The 19479-nt window shown below is 57.0% G+C and overlaps 2 protein-coding genes across 3 annotated transcripts in view; both read left to right on the top strand.

Moving 5' to 3' along the window:
- Positions 1 to 12271, top strand: part of PLEKHM2 (pleckstrin homology and RUN domain containing M2) — a 40285-nt gene extending 28014 nt beyond the window's left edge. The window contains exons 7-20 of one of the 2 annotated variants that reach the window (XM_004377223.2): positions 344 to 403; positions 3829 to 4057; positions 5220 to 6041; positions 6272 to 6341; positions 6480 to 6570; positions 6889 to 6953; positions 7288 to 7376; positions 7969 to 8101; positions 8394 to 8584; positions 8961 to 9026; positions 9621 to 9780; positions 10113 to 10292; positions 10368 to 10484; positions 11273 to 12271. In XM_004377223.2, the coding sequence (XP_004377280.1) occupies positions 344 to 403; positions 3829 to 4057; positions 5220 to 6041; positions 6272 to 6341; positions 6480 to 6570; positions 6889 to 6953; positions 7288 to 7376; positions 7969 to 8101; positions 8394 to 8584; positions 8961 to 9026; positions 9621 to 9780; positions 10113 to 10292; positions 10368 to 10484; positions 11273 to 11410 (2411 nt within the window). In that variant the 3' untranslated portion in view covers positions 11411 to 12271. The remainder of the gene's footprint in view (positions 1 to 343; positions 404 to 3828; positions 4058 to 5219; positions 6042 to 6271; positions 6342 to 6479; positions 6571 to 6888; positions 6954 to 7287; positions 7377 to 7968; positions 8102 to 8393; positions 8585 to 8960; positions 9027 to 9620; positions 9781 to 10112; positions 10293 to 10367; positions 10485 to 11272) is intronic. The other variant, XM_023732157.1, reaches the window with a different exon arrangement.
- A 2357-nt stretch (positions 12272 to 14628) lies between these two features.
- Positions 14629 to 17336, top strand: SLC25A34 (solute carrier family 25 member 34). Its single transcript, XM_004377222.1, has 5 exons — positions 14629 to 15006; positions 15643 to 15708; positions 15813 to 15965; positions 16354 to 16488; positions 17154 to 17336. Exons 1-5 carry the CDS (start codon positions 14629 to 14631, stop codon positions 17334 to 17336), a joined length of 915 nt encoding a protein of 304 aa, XP_004377279.1.
- The last annotated feature ends 2143 nt before the right edge of the window (positions 17337 to 19479 follow it).

Raw genomic sequence — 19479 nt, 5'->3', positions numbered from 1 at the left:
AGGGCCTTGTTACCCTGCTGGGGTACAGAGTGAGGGAAGGAAAGGGGTAGAAAACGAGGTTAGGTGCAACGGAGCTGAGCTTCTTCTCCACCAGAACCAGCTTCTAGGTTTGGAAAGGGATTTCCCCAGAGGTCTTGCTAGCTGGTTGGAGGCTCCTGGGCCAGTGCCTGAGCTGAGACCAGCTGTGGTCCTAATAAGCGCTCCTGAGGTTGTTAGAGCAAATGTAGAAAGTTGAATTTTTCCTCTCGTTCTCTCCCCATCTTTCCCACCCCATTGCCCCTACCTTCCCAGGCCTTCCACTGCCTATGTTTCTAATCTTCAGTTTTGTCCCTCGTTTTTATAGATTATGATTTTGGAGATGTGTTTCCAGCAGTGCCGTCTGTACCCAGCACAGACTGGGAAGGTGGGGCAGAGTCCGCTGTTTACCCTCTTATCCTGTTTTGCGACATTTCCATGCCAAGCTTGCTGCATGTTTCAAAATCAGCTCCTTGTTATTTATAATAATGTCTGTGATCCTACTAAAGCCCAGTTGGTGTTCTGGTAGATGGAATTCTGCAGTAGGAGAACTTGCCCCAGTTTAGCTCCAGGCGAATCCCCTCTCCTGGTGCAGGACAGCTGCCTTTACGCAGTGGCCTGTGGAGTCACCAGGTGACTATCTTTCAGGGGACATGCGGATCACCCTTCCTGATCTGATGCGAGTCAGTGCAGTGCAGGTGGGTAGAGGCACACTCGGTGAGTGCCCTAGTGGCCCAACGCAACGAGTGAGACTTGTTCTGGAAAACCATTCATTTAACATGTGGGTTGTCAACTCCTTTAGGTCAGACAGGCTCCTGTGCCAGAGCATCAAGGAGCAAAGACAGAGGGTTTGGTTCTTTTTCAGTCGACTCAGGATGGTTTCCTCCCTAGTATTTTTTAAAAAGATTGAGGTCCAGTTGAGGGAAATTGCCCAGGCACAGCTGAAACTTCCAACGGGGAGATTGTTTTTGAGGTTTTAAGACAGATTACAATAAAATCTGTCACCCTGCCACTCTGTCTACTGGGCAGCAGCCATGCTTGGGCGTTTCCTTGCCCGCAACTCTACTTCTGGGCATGTGTACATTCACAAAGCTATTTACCAGGTTCCCATGATTACTCAGCGCCAAGGGCATGTTTCTGACATTTATGGTCCCACCTTAAATCTGAGGCTATAATCACCTCGCCTGTACTGAAACGCCTCTTGCCCTGTGGGCTGGTTCCAGCCTGGAGCCCAGCCTCATGAAGGGGGAGGTGCCAGGCATCTCACCCGGTGGGAGGATGAGGGACAGGCACTGTCCCCACCACTTGGAGCTGCCTGCTTCCTTCTTAGACCCGGGATCTCTGAGTAATGGATAACAGGTGACCTTTTTCCAAGCACTGTGAGTATGGAATAGCTTAACTTTGAGAGAAACAAGATATCACATTGGGAAAAATCAATTACATTATCTAGCCAAGAGAGTAGCATTGAAGAATCCCAAGTTCAGATTAGCTTAAAATCCAGAATTCCATCATAACATCATTTATTCCCTAAGCCTCTCTCCTTGCAGCACACATGCTGGGCATAGACTTTTTTTTTTTTTTTCCCTCTGATTCTAACAACTAACCTTCCTCCTGACCCAGCTACTTCCTGCCTGTTGTAGTCACATGACAAGAGGCCTGACCGCCCTGTGCAGCCCTCCAGAGCTCCCTGTGGCCTGAGAACTAACAGCCCATGTTGCACTGCTTGCTGGGGCAGGGCTGAGCCCTGGGGCAGGGTGAGATTTGTCCCCGCAGGGGTCTCCTGCCTTCCTAAATTCCTCAAGCACCAGAGAATTCCTGAGCACTCTCTGGCAGCCCACCTGAAGAGGCTTTGTCTTCTTCTCCTTGGACCTGGAGGAAAACAGGGTTTGGGGGCAGTGCCAAACTCAGGGCTCTAGGGGTAGGGAATTGGGGTCACCTTTCCATGGTCCTTGGCTTATTTTCAGAATGAGTGGCTTCCTAACCTGGACGCCCAGCACGACAGGTCATCTGCTTACTCACCTCTCAGGACTCCTCCCATGAGCAACTGCAAATGTCGAAGAGACTCACAAGGGCTGGGCAAGAACAGAGGGCTTTGTAGGGCCCTCTTTGGGGCCAAAGGGCATGGTTTTCTGCATCTGAGAACTGAGGCTCTAGGGTACCAGGAAATCTTAAGAAAGCCTTATGTATCGCTCGAGCATTTTCTAGCAAAGTTAGCAGTTGCCTTTAGCCCCCTCCTTTGTCCTTATATTAAAAGACTGTACTTAAAAAAAAAAAAAGGACAGCGTCAACTATCTATATGGGATCAAACTGACAACAGCAACTCAGAAGATTAGATAGGAACCTTAGGGGGCAGTGAGTTTATGTTAATACGGGAGGAACAATTCGGAAAAGGAGGGTGAGAATGGTTACACAATTTGACAAACGTAATCAATGTCACTGAATTGTATTATGTAGAAATTGTCGAATGGGTGTATGTTCTGTTGTGTACATTCTCAACAACAACAAAAAATAAAATACATTTTTTTAAAAAAGCAAGACATTTAAAAAAAAAAAAAGACAACGTGCTGTGTCAACAGGCTGCTCAGCGGCTTCTAAGGCCTACGCAGAAGTTGATAGCAGGTTGGGCCCTTCTAGACAGGGCTATAGGGAGCGTGTTTGCCACGTCTTCTCTGGGCAGTTAATGGCCAGCAAGATGTGTGTAAACTGGCAGATGGAGTGTGAACGTCCTGCATCCCTTGCCATTAGACCTCACCCAGGCTGTTCCACATGCCAGACCTCAGCTCTCTGCTGGGGCATCTCCCATCTGCCACCAGAGAAATGTCCTGTGGACTTTTCTTCCTGGCCCTCTGCTGCCTCTCCCTGCCCAGCTCCTGGGACAGGGAGGGAGCTGCTCAGCTAGCTCCTCTCTGGACAGGCAGCTTCTCCCACACCGTCTCTCCTGCCTTCTCCTGAGGATGGAGCCAGGGTGAGGGCGTGGCCCAGAGAGGACCTGGAGATAAGCTGAGGATAGAATAAGATTGAGTTTTCAGCAGCTGCCTTAAAAGGGCACTTGCGCCTGCCCCCCTGGGAGGGTGCTGGTGGGATGTCAGGGAGAAGAGCAGCCTCCGAAGGGCCCACAAGGCATCTGTTGGGGGCAGCCACTCGGTGCCCCTTTCATCTCCCCTTTGCATCTCGTTCTGCCGTCTCTGTCCTGTCATCTCACTCTCTCCTCTCTGTCCTTGGTTCTGCTCCTCCCCCTGCTCCTTACCCCTTTGGCTCCCCATCCTCTCTGACCCACTCCATACCCCTTGTTTTCTCTGACCCCTCTTCTCTCCCTTCTGTTCTTCTCTCTTCCTTTGAGCTCCTCTTTAGCTGCCTCTGCATGGGACCCTTCCGAGGAACCTTTGGGGATTTCTCCACCCTGCCAGTGGGCCTGTGGGGCTAAGGGGCTGCTGGGTACCCCTCTAACATCTCTGGCAGGTGGGCTGTCAGGTTAACCTAAGAGCTGTGTGGCCCATCTCCTCTTTGTGGATCCCAGCTCCCTTGGAGGTATGCAGGTCACCATCGCTGAGGGACTTAGCCTATGCTGCTTAACCCTGGGGTTCTTAACATGAACTCAGCCAAATCGTTGTGTGCTCTCGAGGGCCCCCAGTGGTTATGGCGATGGCAGCTTCTCCAAGCTGCTGTTAAAGTACAACACTACTTCCTGTTGGGTGGGACTTCCACTCTTGAGATAAGGCCACCTGCCTCCCTCCTGAGATCAGGTAGACTTGAGGGGTCTGGGGCCCCTAGATGGTGTTTGATGGGCTGTCTACCATGTTCTTGTTCTCCCAGATGGAGACCTCACAGACACTGTCAGTGGCCCCCACTCCACGGCCTCAGACCTGACCAGTAGCAAGGCTTCCACCAAGAGTCCCACCCAGCGCCACAATCCCTTCAATGAGGACCACGGCGAGGGCATGTCCTCCTCCGACACCACCCCTGTGCACACCACCTCCCTGGAGAAGGAAGAGTCCCAAGCCCTGGATCTGCTTGAGGCCTGTGCCGAGCTTGAAGTCATCAGGTCAGTGGTGGCGGTGGAGGGTGCGGGGGGAGTCTTGTCCACTTCCAGCCTCATGTTTTTACTTCAGGGCAGGCTGGGACTCCCCTGTGGGCAGTCAGGGATCCCCCTAAAGAATAAGAAGTAGCCTTCACCTTTGTAGTTCTTTGAGCATCAGGAAACAGGGCCCCCACCCTGGGACAGGTAGCACCGGGTGCAACCACGGCTGGCTTCCGTGCCCAGGCTGCCAGGGACATTTGTCCATCTAGGACCAGAAAGCCCTCTCCAGGCTGGCCTTCCTTCCAAGGGATTTCTTGGAAGTTGGTGCACAGTTTCTGTGATTTGTACTAATTCTAGTTCAGCCTGGGTCCTTGAAAGAAAAGTCACTTCGCCATGTCACCAGGGACATAGAAGGAAAAGAGGAGGTGAATGACAAGGAGGAGACTCTTGGCTCACTACCTTCTCGGCTCCCCAACCTCCCCTGGCCCCGGCTCTTGAGACTTGTAGCCAGGAACAGGAAGGGAGGCCGTGTGTGCACTGTTTAGCCTTCTGGGGGCTTGCTGGCCCAGGGGTGGGGGTGGCTCCCCAGGACTGGAGCCAGGAGTCCCACTCCCACAGGCTGGTTCCAGTGCAGAGCAGCCTTACTGGTTCAGACCTGAGCAGCTTAGCCAAGCCCACTCCAGCCAACTTGAAACCAAAGAATGGGGGGTAGGAGTTTGAGCCCAGAAAAGTACATTTCTGGGTGATGTATCCATGATGATAACTAATGGGCTGCAAGGTCAGCTCAGGGTCCATTGCCAACAAACATCCTAGGGAAGGGCTGAGTGGAGGAGGCCATTGGTCTGACCAGCCATGGTGTGCTTTTGTTTCCCAGTGGGTATGAAGCACAGCTAGCTCAGTTGTTCCCATCAGCTGGACTTCCATAGGACTTGCTCTGGGATCCCTCTGGCTGCTGCTGTCTTGCCTCCCTTGTGTTGCTCCCCAGCCTTCCCGGCCATCTCTGGGCCTTGGCCGCTGCTGCCTGCTGGCTGGGGCCTCCCTTCTAGCACTGCCCAGAACCACTGGCGCTCTGGCTGTGCTCTCTGAGGCCGCGTGCCCAGTATCGTCTCTTTGACCCAACCTGTCTAATTTCCCTCAGTACCTCAGTACTCAGATGTTCAGTCTCTCCCCATCACTGTTGTCCTAGGGTCACCAAGAAGAAGAAAACTGGCAAGAAGAAGAAAACCAAATCAGATGAGGAAGCAAGTCCTCTTCACCCAGCCTCCACCCAGCAGAAATGCGCCAGGCACGGGGATGGCCCAGGCCATGGGCAGGACTCATCAGACACCACCCTGGCTTCACCCCCGGAGGAGGGCGAGGGGCCCGGCAGTACAGCTGAGAGCAGCGAGGGTGCAGAGCTTGGCCACATGGGTCTGCTCATCCCTGCAATGAAGGACACCTCCATGGAGCGCCTGGGGCAGCCTCTGAGTAAGGTCATCGACCAGCTGAATGGTCAGCTAGACCCCAGCACCTGGCACTCCCATGCACAGCCCCCGAACCAGTCCTTTCGGACCGGCTCTCCCGGGGATGCCCCGGAGAGGCCACCATTTTGTGACTTTAGTGAGGGGCTTCCAGCCCCAATGGACTTCTACCGCTTTACCGCCGAGAGTCCAAGCACTGCTGCATCAGGTGGTGGCCACCATGACCCTGCAGGGCCTGGCCAACCGCTGCATGTTCCTGGTAGCCCTGCGGCTGCTGGCCAAGAAGAGGAGAGAGGAGGAGAGGGACAGGCGCCTCGACCCCTAGAGGACACCTGTGGGGAGGCTCGGGAGCCAGAGACCCAGGAACTGGAGACCCAGTTGCCACTGGTCAGTGAGGGACCGGTGCTTGGGCCAGAGCCTGGGACCCAGGAGGCTATCTGCCGGCTCAGGCGAGACCAGCCCAGCCCGTGTCTGAGCAGCGCAGAGGACTCTGGGGTAGATGAAGGGCAGGGGAGCCCTTCTGAGATGATCCACTCATCAGAGTTCAGGTGAGCAAGTTATCTGTGCAGCTGGTGGGGGAGACTCCCAGTCCTTGGAGCTGGGGGCACTGGGCCTCTGAACCCCAAAGAAGTTAAGTACCAACTCCTGGAAGACCTCACTGGGGTTGGGAGGCAGAAAAGGGTGCGATCTCCCTCCCTAACTTGGGCTCCTGGTGGAAGGCAGAGCCTCTCCCACCCAATGCCGGCCTGACCCCTCCCCACACTTGTCCCTCTCACAGAGTAGACAACAATCACTTGCTCCTGCTGATGATCCATGTGTTTCGAGAAAACGAAGAACAGCTGTTTAAAGTAAGTCCCAGGAACTCAAGAATGAGCAAGAGAGGAAACCCAGCAAAGGGAAGGTGGGACGGCCCATTTGAGAAGAGACAGGCTTCCTAGGGCGGGGCCAGGAGCCTGTCCCTGACCGGCTTCTGCTCCGGCCCTCAGATGATCCGGATGAGCACCGGGCACATGGAGGGTAACCTGCAGCTGCTGTACGTGCTGCTCACAGACTGCTACGTCTATCTGCTCCGCAAAGGTACCTGTGGCCCCCAGGCGGGGCCAGGACATCTGCTGGGGATGGGGTGAGGATGAGACTGCCTGCTGCTGCTTTCCCCAGTCACCCCACGCCCTCTGAGCATCTCTGGGCTGCCTGTGCGTGGTCACGGAAAGGCACTCCAGAAAGCTGTTGCTAGTCCCAGCAGCCCAAGGCATGAGCCTGTCGCCTCCCCTCCATGCCAGTTTCCTACTCCATCCTTTCAGATTGCAGGGCGACGAGGGTCCTCTGAGAAAATGGGGAAGGGGGAGGGACAAGAGGCCATTTTGGGGGTAATGGCACTGGGGTCTCCTCTCTCAGGGGCCACAGAGAAGCCATACTTGGTGGAAGAAGCCGTTTCTTACAATGAACTTGACTACGTGTCGGTGAGTTCAGGCTCCATATTTGTGGCTGCTGAGAGCTGTAGAACAAGCCATGCCCCCGACTTTGCCCCCAGGGCTGATGCCAGCTTATCCCTCAGAGAAGCCTCTGCACATGGTGCTGGGATGAGACCAAGCTTGAGGAGGCCACTTCCTTGGTATTGATTCTGACCACCTCTCCCCAACTCAAGCCAGGGCCCCAGGCCTCTGGGGGCTTTACTTCCTCAGACCCCCGAGTGTGCGTTTCCCCTCCCCATCCGGCCCTCAGCCGAGCGTGGCTGCCTCTTCTGCGGGCAGCGGCCGGAGCCACATGTGTGTCTGAGCACATGGTCTCTGGCAGGTCGGCCTTGACCAGCAGACGGTGAACCTGGTGTGCACCAACCGCAGGAAGCAGTTTCTGCTGGACACAGCTGATGTGACCCTGGCTGAGTGAGTGTCACTCCCGTCCCCCGCAGCAGGACTGGACATCCGCCCTTGGGGGTGAGGGTGGGAAGTGGGAGACAAAGAAGTGGAAAACAGAGCTATGTGCCCCCTGGAACCCGCAGTCTGGCCAGAGAGGTGGGAAAGTGAAGTCACACTGACTCCTTGACGCCTGTGGTTTACCCAGATGACCTCAGACCCTCTGTGACCCACAGAGAAAGGGCCTGGCATGACTTACCCAGTAGGGCTGCTGGCCCATGGTGCACCTTCAGATGCTTACGTGTGAAAATGACGTGCAAGAAGATCATGTTGTACTGGGATGACCTGACTTAATGGTCCCATCGTAGAAGTCCTGCTGGCTGCCACCTTGTGCATCCTTTTCTCAGTGTCAAAATCCAAGGCTCCTTGGCCATTGGGACTGTTTAGGCCTTTTCCAGGTCACGGTTTGATGGCCCCAGGTGACCACTGACTCCAGCCAGATCCCTCCGTGGAGTCTCTGCAGCCCTCTCAGGCCAGGAGCCCTCAGGCCTGAACCCCGTCCAGTGGAGGGTGGGGTGAGGACTCCCCAGGCCTCTGACAACAAGCCACACTCCCCATGCAGGTTCTTCTTGGCTTCTTTGAAGTCAGCTATGATCAAAGGCTGCCGGGAACCACCCTACCCCAGCATCCTGACCGATGCCACCATGGAGAAGCTGGCCCTGGCTAAATTTGTGGCTCAGGAATCTAAGTGTGAGGTAAGAACCTGGGAGGAAGGGGCCTAGTCCCTGAGATCCGGTCCTCTGCTGGCCAGCCCTGGTATTAGCACTAAGTGGTACAAATAGATTCTTTAGCATTTCTCAATCACCCATCTGTGAGGGCTCTCCAGTGTCAAATCCTGTCCCCCTCCCAACTAAGGTGTGTCCTGAGGTTAAACATCCTTGCTTTCTCAGTGGCCATTCCTGATCCTGGGCTGTCAGTGAGCTCGACCCTGGCTCAGCCACCTGCCTGGCCCAGAGCTCACCACTCTGTCCACTTCCGCAACCCCAGGCATCCACTGTTACTGTGCGCTTCTACGGGCTTGTGCACTGGGAGGACCCCACAGATGAGTCCTTGGGCCCTGTCCCCTGCCACTGCTCACCCCCCGAGGGCACCATCACCAAAGAAGGCGTGCTGCATTACAAGGCGGGTACCTCCTACCTGGGCAAGGAACACTGGAAGACCTGCTTCGTGGTGCTCAGGTGGGAGCCCTCACAGCTCCAGGCCTCCGCCTCGGGCCCAGGGCTATGGGGCTGTCAGGTCCTCAGCAGGGGCTTTGGAGTAGACATACCCTGGAATATTAGAACTTCTCTGTAGAGTCAGCCATCTGTGGGACCCAAGGAATCCCAGAATGCCTCAGGTGAAGACCTAGGCTAGGCCCCATTGGATGCACCTTTAGGCCTGAGGAGGAGCATTCCCTGCTGTCCTCTGTAATTCTTTCTTCACCTCCCTTCCATAGAAGACAGGTTCCTAGCCTCCTTGGCCTCTGAGGTTTATGGGGGCAGCCCCTGGGACCTGGGCTCTGCTTGGGCCCCAATTCCTTGGAAAGGTCTCACGCTGTTGTGTTGGCCCCTGCAGCAACGGGATCCTCTACCAGTATCCAGACCGCACTGACGTCATCCCTCTGCTGTCGGTGAACATGGGGTGAGCTACGGGCGATGGAGGGTGGGCAGGCGTTGGGGCCTGAAAGCCAAGACTCCAGCTTCCCTGGGCCCAGCATTCCCATCCCCCTGTTTGGAGATGGCTCCCCCTCTTGTCAGGTCAGCCTCTCTCTCAGCCCTACCCTATCCCCCTGGGCTTGGCCAAACTCTGAGTGCTGCAGGGAACCTATTGTAGTCTGATAGGGGAGGCATTCCCTTCCCTGAGAGTTCCGAACCAGATGGGGACATGGACACACACACATACTTAGAATAAACATCGAGCCCCATCAAAGGGACTCTTCGTGAATATGCACCAGTGCCAGCAGGCTGGAGCCAAGAGCCGATCGCACCCTCTTGCCTGGCCATGCTTAAGTACCTTGAAGGATCTTGGTGATACTGAAAATAGAACATGTCCCGCGGAAAGGGGTGGAGCTTTAAACCTCTCCTGAGGCCCAGGGGTTTAGACAGCCTTCCAGATCCTCCGGCCCTCGGGATTGGGGCAAGCCCTGGTGTTTGCCCACCTTGGGCCAGCCCCCAGGGCTCTCACCGTGCCAGCCCTGCCCCTCGCCTTCCATTTCACCCTCCTCCTCTGGCCCAGGGGGGAGCAGTGCGGTGGCTGCAGGAGGTCCAACACCACGGATCGGCCCCACGCCTTCCAGGTCGTCCTTGCTGACCGGCCCTCCCTGGAGCTCAGCGCTGACAGCGAGGCGGAGATGGCCGACTGGATGCAGCACCTCTGCCAGGCCGTGTCCAAGGGGGTGAGCTCCTCGCGTCCCTATCATCCCCTCGGCCTGCATGACCCCAGCCAGGACCCCAGGGTTGCTTCCCAAAACCCACACAGCCATGGGGCAGCCAGGGAGAGCTGAGACAGGTGGCCTCAGGGGGCAGCCCGGAAGCTGACCCTGGAACTCAGGGCCACCGCAGCCTGGCCCGCTTCCACCATCACCCCCTCCCCACACCTAAACTCCTGAGGTGGGTAGAGCCTCCCTGACCTCTAGAGGGTGGGGCAAAGGGGCTGGGAGACCTTTCCAGAGCAGCCCTAGAGAGCACCACTAGCTTCTCCCCTGACCCTCTGCTGATGCTCTCCCAGGTCATCCCCCAGGGGGTAGCACCCAGCCCCTGCATTCCTTGCTGCCTGGTCATCACTGACGACCGCCTCTTCACATGCCACGAGGATTGCCAGACCAGCTTCTTCCGCTCCCTGGGCACAGCCAGGCTGGCTGACATCAGCGCCGCATGCTCTGAGCCGGGCAAGGAGTACTGTGTCCTGGTGAGCCGGGAGGCGGTGTGGCGGCAGGCCCTGCAGAGGAGCTGGGTCTGCTCACCAGAGGCCTTCTCTCCCCAGGAGTTCTCCCAGGACGGCCAGCAGCTCCTCCTGCCCTGGGTCATCTACCTGAGCTGCCCTTCTGAACTGGACCGATTCCTGTCTGCATTGGGTGCTGCGTGGAAGACCATCTACCAGGTAGCTCGCTGCCTCGGAAATGTGTCAGCTGGAACCCTGGGGGGTGGGAGCCATTTTCTGGGGGAGGAGGCCCCCAGCTGCTCCTAGGAGCTGGCCCTGCTTGGCAGACTGAGGCTGGAGCTGAGGGCCCTGCCTCTAGGGTCCTGGAGACAGCAACATGCCAATAACTCTGGGACAGACACAAAAATTTAGGACAAAAGAGGCAAAACCCTGAATCCCTGTTGAGTCTGAGGCTAGAGCTGAAAACAGAAGCCAGGAAACCTGATTCTTGACCTCCTCAATTCTAGTCCAAAAGCATGAATGAAGTGCTCACAGTGGGCCTGAGCTGTGCCGAAATGGTGGAGGCCTGAGATGGGCAGGCCACTGCTCACCCACAGAGACACTCATTTAATCCTGGGGTAAAAATGGTTTTGAACACGTGCTGCATACCAGCCCTGGGAAGCTTGGGGCTAGCCTGAGGCAAGAACAGTTCCAGACCCGGCCTTCTGGGTGCACAGCCGATGAGAGTGCAGAGCCCACCTCCCTGGGCCCCCCTGAGAGCTGAGACCTTCCCGGAAGGAAGCACTCAAGGAGCCCCAACTGGCATCAGCAGAGGCCCTGGGCTGCTCCAGCCCCTCCTAGAAGAGAAGGGAGGATTTAGCAGCATGGAAAGGGCTTCTGGGGGAGGCTGACCCTGATGTAGGGGGACTCCATGGCCAAGGCAGAGCCAGGCCTATGCCCAGGCCCCCATGGCTCTGTGGGCGTGCGGCCTAGCACTGCAGTCCCTCAGATCCCCTCACACCCCACAGGTGGACCTCCCACTCAAGGCCATCCAGGAAGCCTCCAGCCAGAAGAAATTCGAGGATGCCCTGAGCCTCATCCACAGCGCCTGGCAGCGGAGTGACAGCCTGTGCCGTGGCAGAGCCTCCCGGGACCCTTGGTGCTGAGGCTGCACTGGTTGGCATCTCTGGTTGAGGGGGAAGAGAGGCACGCTGCCCGGCATGCACACTGTTGACGCCGGGTTGCTGCTGCTCGGGGCCAGGCTGCATGCCATTCTGCAGCTGACTTCTGCCCTGGGCAGCGGGATGCCGAGTGGGGTCTGTCCACCCCCAGGGATCCAGAGCAGGGTGCCCAACACCCTGGCATCCTGCCCAGCAGGCCGTGACTGGAGAGAGAGCTGGGGCAGAGGTCCAAGCCCTGTGGGTTCCACAGTTGCACACGCTCCTCCCGGGGCCCGGTGCCTTCAGTCAGCAGCATCTCCTCAGGATGTCGAGGGGAATAATCTAGACTCTAAGAGGAAAGTGAAAGGAGTGGGAGGGCAGGAGTCCCTTCTTCCTCTCTGTGGGTCAGGGGCCCAGGTAGAGGCTCAGGGCCAATCTGGGGGCCCTGAGCACCTGGCCATCCTTGTTCGTTTTTGAACATTTGGCCTGGCTGTGCAGGGAAGCTGGGACGCTAGTCTCTGCATGGCTGCTTCCATTAGCGCCATCCCCAAGCACCTGTTGCCCACCTTACCAGAGCCCAGGGCCTGGGCCGGGCCGCCAGGAGGCCTTGCATGTCCACAGCCCCTGCCTCTCCCTGCAACCCGGCAGTACCTGAGGACCCAGGAACCAGGCCACTTCCTTTTGCTGGGAGCAAAGGGGAGGGAGAAGGGGCTTCAGCCTGCAGTGTGGTGGCCACATTGACACCTCCACTGACCCACTTGGCTGGAGCCGGGCCCCTCCTGGGAGCTTTGTCACGGCCCTCTGTGAGAAGGGGTCAGGTGGTTTGGGTTTTGTTTTTTAAAATAAAATAGACATGTTATATTGCCATGGCTGTCGTTGGCCCTTTGTTGACCAGCATGGGGGTGGGGGTCCTTCAGTTCATTCATTCCACAAATACCCCTCAACCATCCACTCTGCACACAATACTCAGGATGCACTGGGAGCCAGATCACCATGGCCCGCCTGTGGTGCCCCCGTCTGGAGAAGCTCAGGCCTCCAGGGAGTTTCCCGGCCTGAACTTTGCCCTCCCTCGTTTCCTACAGCCACCCAGCTCCAGTCCCAGGACACATCCCAGGGAAGGGCAGGCCAAGGCCAGGCTCGTGCCTCACCCCTCTGAGGATGAGTGTCAGCCACTCTTGGAGTAAACTTAGCAGAGTCCAAGCTGTCCCTGTGGCCTGCTGAGCTACTACCTCCAGGGGCTGTCCAGAGGGCTGCCAAGCTGCCCATCCCTTGGTGGGACAGGCCAAGGAGCACTGAGGCCTCTTCTGTGTGGCCTTGTAGAAGAGTACAAGTTACCACTGAGCAAGGGCTCCCCACATCCCAGGTACTCAAGGGCCTCACACTGGGCAGGGTGTGGACCCTGGAAGAGGTGGGCATGGAGGCTACAAAGGTGTGGGGGTCTGGGCAGGGTGGGTCCAGTGTTTTGATTTGGACCAAGGTGGGCAGAGTGGCAATGAGCAGACAGGTGCCTGATGGCAGTGCTCAGGATGGGAGTTCCTTTCTTCCCAGGTACCAAAGGGCCATTTGCGTCCAGGGCCCCCCCTCCTGCCCTAACAGCCCCTCCTTCAGGGTGGACAAAGCTGGGACAGGAGCCACAGAGCTCCTGCCTCTCCTGGTATCTGCAGGAGGAGGGGGCAGGCCTGATGGGCAAGTCATTACTGGGGGAGTGAGGAAAGTCACGTGGTCACTTCCGGAGACCCAGGGTTTGGGAGATAGGAACCAGACGCAGCAGGGATACAGGCTACCTTTTATTGGGCAGGGCATTGTGCTAGCCATGCTCTCCACACATCTCTAAACCTCCAAGGAACCTTCGGAAGTAGGTATCAATATCCACATTTTAGCTCTTTGCCGCATCTACTGCAAGAATGAAGACCATTTGCAGCGACCAGACTGGACATCACTCTGAAGGGAAGCACAGTGACTGTGAAGGGCCCCAGAGGAACCCTGCAGAGGGACTCAATCACATCAATGCAGAACGTGGTCTCCTTAGGAAAAAAAGGGGCTTCGGGTTGATGGGAAACAGAAAGGAACTGACTACAGTTCGCACTGTCTGTAGTCACGTACAGAACATGATCAAGGATGTTACACTGGGCTTCCATCACAAGATGACCTCACTTCTCCACCAACGTCGTCATTCAGGAGAGAAGGCCTGTTGTTGAAATGCAAAATTTCTTGGGTGAAAATACATCCGTAGGGTTTGGATGAGGCCAGGTGTTGCCTGTTCAGTATCTCAAGCCCAGAAAGATAAGTTAATTATGAAGGAAACAACGTTGAACTTACATCAAACTCAACTGCTTTAATTCAGCAAGCCACAAACAGTTAAAAACAGTTTTGGATGGTATTGATGTCTCTGAAAAACAAGCAGTTCAACAAGCTGGTGAGTAAGATCTAAGAGTTCTCCAGCTAAGCAAATGAGATACAATAAAATTCATCTGTTAAAAAAAAAAAAAAAATCCCCATTTTACAAGTGAGGGAGACTGAGGCTCAGAGAGGAAATAACTGGCCCAGTGTCACATGTAACAGCAGAGCTTAAGATTCAAAATCAGGTTCTTGGGGGTCTTGGAGCCCTTCTCTACCTCTGCTCCTGCTGATGGAGGGCCCAAAGATTGTGGGAGACGGACTGGAAGACTGAGGCTGGAAAAGAGGAAGTTACACAGACGGTGACCGTGATGGGGTAGGGGCGGGGCAGCTGCCCTGTGCCCAGGGCTCTCTGCTCTGGGGCAGGACTGGCTAAGCCAGAGGCACCAGCACTTCGCCCCAGAGCCCGAGGCAGGGCAGGACGAGAGGCCCAGGCTGACTGGGCACTTCCTCCCACCCCCACTGTCCCTCCAGCCCCTAGTGACCTTTCCCCCAGATCCCAGGCTCCAGGCCCCGCCCCAGCCAGGAGGTTTGGGGTCAGAGGCCGCTGGGATTGGTCAGAGCCAGCCAGGGGCGAGTCCCAGGCTCTGGCCGTCCCTGGGCAGCTGAGCAGAGCAGGTGGACTCCCGAGATAGAGCTGGCCGCTAGGCAGCTGCGGGCTTGTCCCACAGGACCCCTGCCCTCCAGACATAGCCCTGGCCCGCGTTGATCCTCGGCCCGGCGGCCGGCCCTGCGGCCCTGTGGTGGTGCAGACAGCCTAAGCGCAGCACCCCAGGCCCGGAGCCCATGCCCCGACCCGGGCACAGCCAGCCCCTGGCCCTGGAGTCATGGAGACAGTGCCCCCAGCTGTGGACCTGGTGCTGGGCGCCTCAGCCTGTTGCCTGGCCTGTGTCTTCACCAACCCCCTGGAGGTGGTGAAGACACGGCTGCAGCTGCAGGGGGAGCTGCAGGCCCCGGGCACCTACCCGCGGCCCTACCGCAGCTTTCTGGCCTCCGTGGTCACTGTGGCCCGCGCCGATGGGCTGTGGGGCCTGCAGAAGGGGCTAGCCGCCGGCCTCCTCTACCAGGGCCTCATGAACGGTGTCCGCTTCTACTGCTACAGCCTGGCATGCCAGGCTGGCCTCTCCCAGCAGCCAGGTGGCACGGTGCTCGCAGGTGCCATGGCAGGGGCCGTGGGAGCCTTCGTGGGGAGCCCTGCTTACCTGGTGAGTTTGTCTTATTTCATCCACCACCACCCCATGATCTGGGTCCCTCGGGGCCCCTGCATCCTCCAGGGGTTGGGCACAGTAGACCTGAGCAGGGTGGGGCTGGCTGGGTGTGGCTGTTCCCAGGAACACTCCAACCCAGGCCTGGAATCTGCCCCTTGGCCGAGGGTACCTTGCCCTGAGCCTCACTCGCCCGGCATTCCTGTCCTACTGGCTCTGAGCCAAAGAAGAGGGCTGAGGTTCACAGGAGGTGTGATGGCTCAGATCTTAGCATTGTTACCTTTCTTGCCCTGTGGCCTTGTGCAAATTAAGATCAAAAGCATCCACTGAGCAAGGGCTCCCCAAGTCCCAGACATAGGGCTGGGTGCTGGACAGTCATCTCATGTAATCTTCAGAATGCTCTTCCAGGGTGAGGAAATTGAGGCACAGAGGTTAAGTGACTTGCCCAATCACACTAAGATGCACGCCCAGGCTGACTCCAGACCCTCACCCTCAACTCTATTCCACCTGCCCCCTGAGCTCAGGTGTTGGACCATCACATCATGGGTTTGGGGGGTCCTGGGAGGGGTGCCCACAACACCAACAGCTCTCCCAAGGTTCCATCTCCAAGCCCCTCTGTCCCCACTGCTCTCACAGGTCAAGACACAGCTGCAGGCCCAGACAGTGGCCGCCATGGCCGTGGGGCACCAGCACCATCACCAGGTGAGACCCACCACTCCCCAGAGCCCTCTGGACTGGGCTAGGTGGGCTGGCTGGGCTCCCAGGCTGGACAGGGCTGTCCAGTGACCCGAGCCCTCTCCCCACAGAGTGTCCTGGGCGCCTTGGAGACTATCTGGCGGCAGCAGGGCCTGGCAGGACTGTGGCGGGGTGTGGGTGGGGCTGTGCCCCGTGTCATGGTGGGTTCAGCTGCCCAGCTGGCCACCTTCGCCTCTGCCAAGGCCTGGGTGCAGGAACGACAGGTGAGGGTCTGGGGACACCTGTGTCACCCACACAGACACACAGGAGTGGGCGGGACCTGCCTCCTTTCTCCACAACTGTTTGTACCATCTCCCCAGACATCCCTCACTGGCCCCCAACAGGAGGAATTTGAGGGGGTTATGACAGACACCCTGCCTCTGCCCTTGGGGTCATGACTCTGGCCTTTGGGCCCAGCAGGAGTAGGGGTCAGCAGTGAACCCTGAAGCTGTGAAGGAGCTCGCGGTGGTGGAGTGGGGGTTGGGAATGGCTGGAGGGCCCTGTCTGCTCCTTTTGCCCCAGTTCTTCTGGCCCCCATGCCCTGGGAGTAGGGAGGCCGCCACGTGGCTGAAGGGTGGTTGCAGGGATCAGCAGCTCGTGCCATCCCCACAGTGGCTCCCGGAGGACAGCTGGCTGGTGGCCCTGGCTGGGGGCATGATCAGCAGTATCGCTGTGGCCGCAGTCATGACACCCTTTGATGTGGTCAGCACAAGGCTGTACAATCAGCCCGTGGACAGAGCTGGCAGGGTGAGCTGGGGACTGGGGTGGGGAGGATGTGGGGAGCTGGAGAGCACACACACACACAGACACACACAGAGCCTCAGACACATGATATACATGCAGCACATTAGTTCAGCTTGTTTGCTGAGCACCTCTATCCCATGCCCATGCTAATTGCTCTAACATCCGGATCTTATTCCATTCTTGCAACAATCCCCATTTTCCTGATGAGCAAACTGAGGCTCAGAGAGATGCTGTGACTTGGCTGAGGTCAGCCAGCTAGTAGGTGGAAAAGCCAGAATGGGAATCCAGGCCCGACTCCACAGCCTTCCCGTGGCACTGCCAGCCTCACTCTCCAGATACACATTGGGCCCTGTCGTATGATGGTGCAAGCTGTGCCCAATAGAGGTGACTGTCACAGGGCAAGTTAGGGCTGACACTTGTCAGTATGCTACTAACCACACCGAGCCCCTAGCATGGGACTGAGGCTACCTGCAGGAAGGGCCCCTTTTCTAGTTTTGCAGCCCAGAAGGTCACCTTTTTGTAATTTGCCCAACGGGAGTGGGAAGCTGCCTTTTTCTGATTAGCGCAAAGGCACTGTATGTGCCAGCCCTGTACACACAGACACACTTGGTGTGCCAGCCAGGGACCTCACAGCCCTTGTAGTGATGCCCACCCATGTTCTTCCCCAGGGCCAGCTGTATGGGGGCCTTGCCGACTGCCTGGTGAAGATCTGGCGGCAGGAGGGCCCCCTGGCGCTGTACAAGGGCCTGGGCCCCGCCTACCTGCGGCTGGGCCCCCACACCATCCTCAGCATGCTCTTCTGGGATGAGCTCCGGAAACTGGCCGGGCGGGCCCAGCAGCAGGGCACCTAGGCATCCCCCACCACTGCCCGGGCACTGACGCAGCTGGGTACTCACCCGGAGCCACAGCCCACCATGGCAGGGGCCTGCCCTCCTAGAGCCGGCCACCAGAGAGAGTGTGGACAGCTGTGGTCCGCCCAGCCTCACAACCCAGCCAGGGCCACAGCATCTGCCCCGAATCACCGCCTACTCTGTTCTCCTCCAGAAGGTTCTCTTCCCTCTGTGTACAGGGTTAACTCATCCCAGAGCCTTACTTACTGTTATAATAACTGCTCGGGGGCACAGAGCACTCACCCTGAGCTGGGTGACTGGCCTGCATCAATTCGCCTAATCTTCAAACAGTATGAAAAAAACCAAGCCAAACCGGTTGCCATCAAGTCAGTGCTAACTCTTGGTGACCCCATGTGTGTCAGAGTAGAACTGTGCTTCACAGGGTTTTCAATGGCTGATTTTTCGGACATAGGTTGCCAGGCCTTTCTTCTGAGACACCTCTGGGTGGACTCGAACTTCCAATCTTTTAGTTATCAACTGAGTGCATTAACTATCTGAACCACCCAGAAACTTCCAGTTTTAAAACCAGTTGCTGTGGAGTCAATTCCCACTCACAGCAATCCTGTAGGACAGAATAGAACTGCCTCATAGGGTTTACAAGGCTGTAATCTTTATGGAAGCAGACTGCCCTATCTTTCTTACACGAAGTAGCTCATGGGTTCAAACTGCTGCCTCTGTGCAACCAGCGCTCCTTAACTAATACATTACTTCTCACTCCAAACAGTATGAAACAGGTAAAATCCTCTTTAACCAATGAGGAAGCTGAGGCTCAAAGAGGTTAAGTAGCTTTGACCAAAGCCATGCAACTCTGAAGTGGCAGAGCCAGGCCTGGAACTCAACTCTGACCCCAGACCTATGCGTTTGAGAGGAGCACTGCAGTGCCAGGACCTTGGGTAACTGGAGTGCCCCTTAGGGATCACTGTACCCATGAGGAGGCCCTGGGGTGCACCATGAGGCCGGGGCATCTCAACTTAGGCTTTTATTGATGGCCTCCCAAGGTGCCCAGCTCTGTGGGCGCATTTGCACATATTTTCTAGATAGTTCTGAAAGGGAGCTCTTGTGATCCTCGTTGTTCAGATAATGAGACTGAGGCCCAAAGAAGGGAAGTGACTTACCCAAGATGAGTAGATTAGCTAGGTATCCTCATCCTGGGCTCCTTCCCTGAACTCCAGCAACACTACCCCCATGGATGTCTTCTTAAGGCTCTGCGCTGGTCTTTGTGTTACAGAAGTGAGCACTGAGTCCCTGGAAGGGTAGGACCAGCCCAGGGTCAAGCAGCCTGAGCCACCTTCCCCCCATACCCAAGTCTGCCAAGAGCTGCTCCCAGGAGCACCTCTTCCCCACCAGCCCCCTCGCCACTCCAAATCAATAAAGTTTTCTATTTTGTTTACTCTGATGACTCCCCTCAGCTGGCAGCCTCAGTCTCCCTCATCCCTGAACCCCCTCTCTCTGCTCTTTCTGTCTGGGAAAAGATTCCTGGGGGCCCAGCCCCACCCCATCTGACCCAGGTGGTGAGGTCTGCCACCTAGTGGACACAGGGAGGAACGTCATAAGCGGGCAGCCCCAAGGCTGAGAGAGCATAGGGCGCAGAGCTGGACTTGAGAAGAGTGAATCATAAACTGCTGCTGTGGGAGGATCACCTCCAGACCCCTCAGTGAAAGGGCAGAGCCACACCCCAGACCTCAGAAGGATAGACTGACATCAGGCTGTGGAGGCATAGACCCCCAAACCTGGAGCTGACAGAGTAGAGCTGGACCTTGAGCTGTTGGGGATTAGACCCCAGACCTCAGGTTTGGAGGATAGACACCCACACCTCAGCCTTTGAGGGATAGACCCCTAGACCTTAGCTGTGGGGGATAGACACCCCAGACCTCAGGCTTTGGGGATAGACCCCCAGACCTCAGGCTGTGTGTGGATAGACCCCCAGACCTCAGGCTGTGGAAGACAGACCCCCAGACCTCAGGCTGTGTGAGGATAGACCCCCAGACCTCAGGCTGTGTGAGGATAGACCCCCAGACCTCAGGCTGTGGAGGGATAGACCCCCAGACCTCAGGCTGTGTGATAGACTCCCCCAGACCTCAGGCTATGTGGATATAGACCCCCA

The sequence above is a fragment of the Trichechus manatus genome, unplaced genomic scaffold, assembly GCF_000243295.1.
Source record: "Trichechus manatus latirostris isolate Lorelei unplaced genomic scaffold, TriManLat1.0 scaffold00048, whole genome shotgun sequence".
Taxonomy (NCBI): Eukaryota; Metazoa; Chordata; class Mammalia; order Sirenia; family Trichechidae; genus Trichechus; species Trichechus manatus.
Note: the sequence above shows the minus strand (reverse complement) of the source record. Positions and strands in the feature narration are given on the sequence as shown.

Coding starts and splice junctions, on each gene's coding strand:
- SLC25A34 (XM_004377222.1), top strand. CDS start 14,629: ATGGAGACAGTGCCCCCAGCTGTGGACCTGGTGCTGGGCGCCTCAGCC. Junction 15,007..15,642: donor TGGGGAGCCCTGCTTACCTG/GTGAGTTTGTCT, acceptor CTGCTCTCACAG/GTCAAGACACAGCTGCAGGC. Junction 15,966..16,353: donor CCTGGGTGCAGGAACGACAG/GTGAGGGTCTGG, acceptor CCATCCCCACAG/TGGCTCCCGGAGGACAGCTG.